Raw genomic sequence first — 2,406 nt, 5'->3', positions numbered from 1 at the left:
ACCAAGTCCTTCTGTACTTAAGCTATCTACAGTGTCGTATTGTGATAGATGTGTGCATTATAATTTATATTTACCAATGCACAGGAATAATCATTTGCCTTACAGGAATACATACATGTGTGTGATTTTATTTTAATTATTGATTTACTCCTCTGTATCTTTTATGATAGAGTTCCTTGTGGACAAGGAATATGTCTTATGAAAGTTTAGTGTCTAGCATGGTATCTTGTATGTATGAGTCATTCAGAAATTGATTGCTGATGAATAAATAAATAGATATTTTTTAATAAAAAACTTATTCACACATAAAAAAAGAAGGCAATAGAGTCCGAGTGGGGCGGGCGAGCTGAGTGGTTGTGTGGTCGCTTCTTGGAGACCAGTAGCACTTGCAGCATGGCTGACCAACTGGCTAAAGAGCAGATTGCAGAATTCAAAGAAGCTTTTTCACTATTTGACAAGGATGGTGATTGAACTATAACAACAAAGGAATTGGGAACTGTAATGAGGTCTTTTGGGCAAAATCCCACAGAAGCAGAGTTACAGGACATGATTAATGAAGTAGATGCTAATGGTAATGGCACAATTGACTTCCCGCAATTTCTGACAATGATGGCAAGAAAAATGAAAGACACAGACAGTGAAGAAGAAATTAGAGAAGCATTCCATGTGTTTGATAAGGATGGCAATGGCTATATTAGTGCAGCAGAGTTTTGCCATGGGATGACAAATCTGGGAGAGAAGTTAACAGATGAAGAGGTTGATGAAATGATCAGGGAAGCAGGATATTGATGGTGATGGTCAAGTAAACTATGAAGGGTTTGTACAAATGATGACAGCAAAGTGAAGACATTGTACAGAATGTGTTAAATTTCTTGTACAAAATTGTTTATTTGCCTTTTCTTTGTTTGTAACTTATCTGTAAAAGGTTCCCCCCTGCTGTCAAAAAATATGCATGTATAGTAATTAGGACTTCATTCCTCCATGTTTTCTTCCCTTATCTTACTGTCATTGTCCTGAAACCTTATTTTAGAAAATTGATCAAGTAACATGTTGCATGTGGCTTAGTCTTGATATATCTAAGCCCTTCTGCACATCTAAACTTAGATGGAGTTGGTCAAATGAGGGAACATCTGGATTATGCCTTTTTTTTAAGTAGTTTTCTTTAGGAACTGTCAGCATGTTGTTGAAGTGTGGAGTTGTAACTCTGCATGGACTATAGACAGTCAACAATATGTACTTAAAAGTTGCACTATTGCAAAATGGGTGTATTATCTAGGTACTCATACACTATTTTTTTGTACTGCTGGTCCTGTACCAGAAACATTTTATTTTATTGTTATTTGCTTTTTAAACTTTGTTTAGCCACTTAAAGAAAATCTGCTTATGGCACAATTTGCCTCAAATCCATTCCAAGTTGTATATTTGTTTTCCAATACAAAAACTTACAATTAAAAAAAAAGAGGCAATAAATGATGCTGGAACAACTAGGAAATCACATGAAAAAAGTTATCTAAACACAGACCTTACACACTTCACAAAAATTAACTCCAAATGGATCCTAGGCCTGCATGCAAAATGCACAACCATAGAACTCCTAGAAGAGAACATAGGAGAAAACCTAGATGACCTTGCATTTGGTGATGACTTTTTACATATAACACCAAAGGCAAGATCCATGAGAGAAAAGATTGTAAGTTGGACTCCATTAAAATTAAAAACTTCTCTGTGTAGGACACTGTCAAAAGAATGAAAAGACCAAAACAAAACAAAACCAAAAAAAACAAAAAACAAAAAAAGAAGAAAAGAAAAGAAAGAAAAGACGAGCCACAGAGCACAGATTGGGAGAAAATATTTATAAGACTTCCTTGCTAAAATACCGTTATTCAGAACACACAAAGAACTCTTAAAACTCAACAATGAGAAAACAAACAACCTTTTTTTTTTTTTTTTTAAAGATTTTATTTATTTATTTGAGACAGAGAGAATGAGAGAGAGAGAGCACATGAGAGGGGAGAGGGTCAGAGGGAGAAGCAGGCTCCTTGCTGAGCAGGGAGCCCGATGTGGGACTCGATCCAGGGACTCCAGGATCATGACCTGAGCCGAAGGCAGTCGCTTAACCAACTGAGCCACCCAGGCGCCCCCAAACAACCTTTTTTAAAACATGGGCCCAAGGCCTTAACAGACACCTCACCAAAGAAAATATACGAATGACAAATAAGCATATGAAAAGATCATATGTCATTGGGAAATGCAAAGTAAAACAACAATGAGATACCACTACACACTTATTAAAATATTCAAAATCCAGAACACTGACAACACCAAATTCTGGTGAAGATGTGAAGCAACAGGAACTCTTTTTCATTGTTGGTGAGAATATAAAATGGTACAGTCACTTTGGAAGAC

The 2,406-nt window shown here is 36.2% G+C and overlaps 1 protein-coding gene across 1 annotated transcript; it reads left to right on the top strand.

Moving 5' to 3' along the window:
• Positions 1 to 330: 330 nt before the first annotated feature.
• Positions 331 to 1,180, top strand: LOC116636386 (calmodulin-A-like). The gene has a single exon (XM_032411168.1). The coding sequence runs from the start codon at positions 502 to 504 to the stop codon at positions 787 to 789; it is 288 nt and encodes a 95-aa protein (XP_032267059.1). The 5' UTR covers positions 331 to 501; the 3' UTR covers positions 790 to 1,180.
• The last annotated feature ends 1,226 nt before the right edge of the window (positions 1,181 to 2,406 follow it).

The sequence above is a fragment of the Phoca vitulina genome, unplaced genomic scaffold (genome assembly GCF_004348235.1).
Source record: "Phoca vitulina isolate PV1807 unplaced genomic scaffold, GSC_HSeal_1.0 scaffold1, whole genome shotgun sequence".
NCBI classification, from domain to species: domain Eukaryota; kingdom Metazoa; phylum Chordata; class Mammalia; order Carnivora; family Phocidae; genus Phoca; species Phoca vitulina.
Note: the sequence above shows the minus strand (reverse complement) of the source record. Positions and strands in the feature narration are given on the sequence as shown.

What these genes read in the sequence shown, in the direction of transcription:
- LOC116636386 (XM_032411168.1), top strand. Translation starts at nt 502, where the DNA reads ATGAGGTCTTTTGGGCAAAATCCCACAGAAGCAGAGTTACAGGACATG.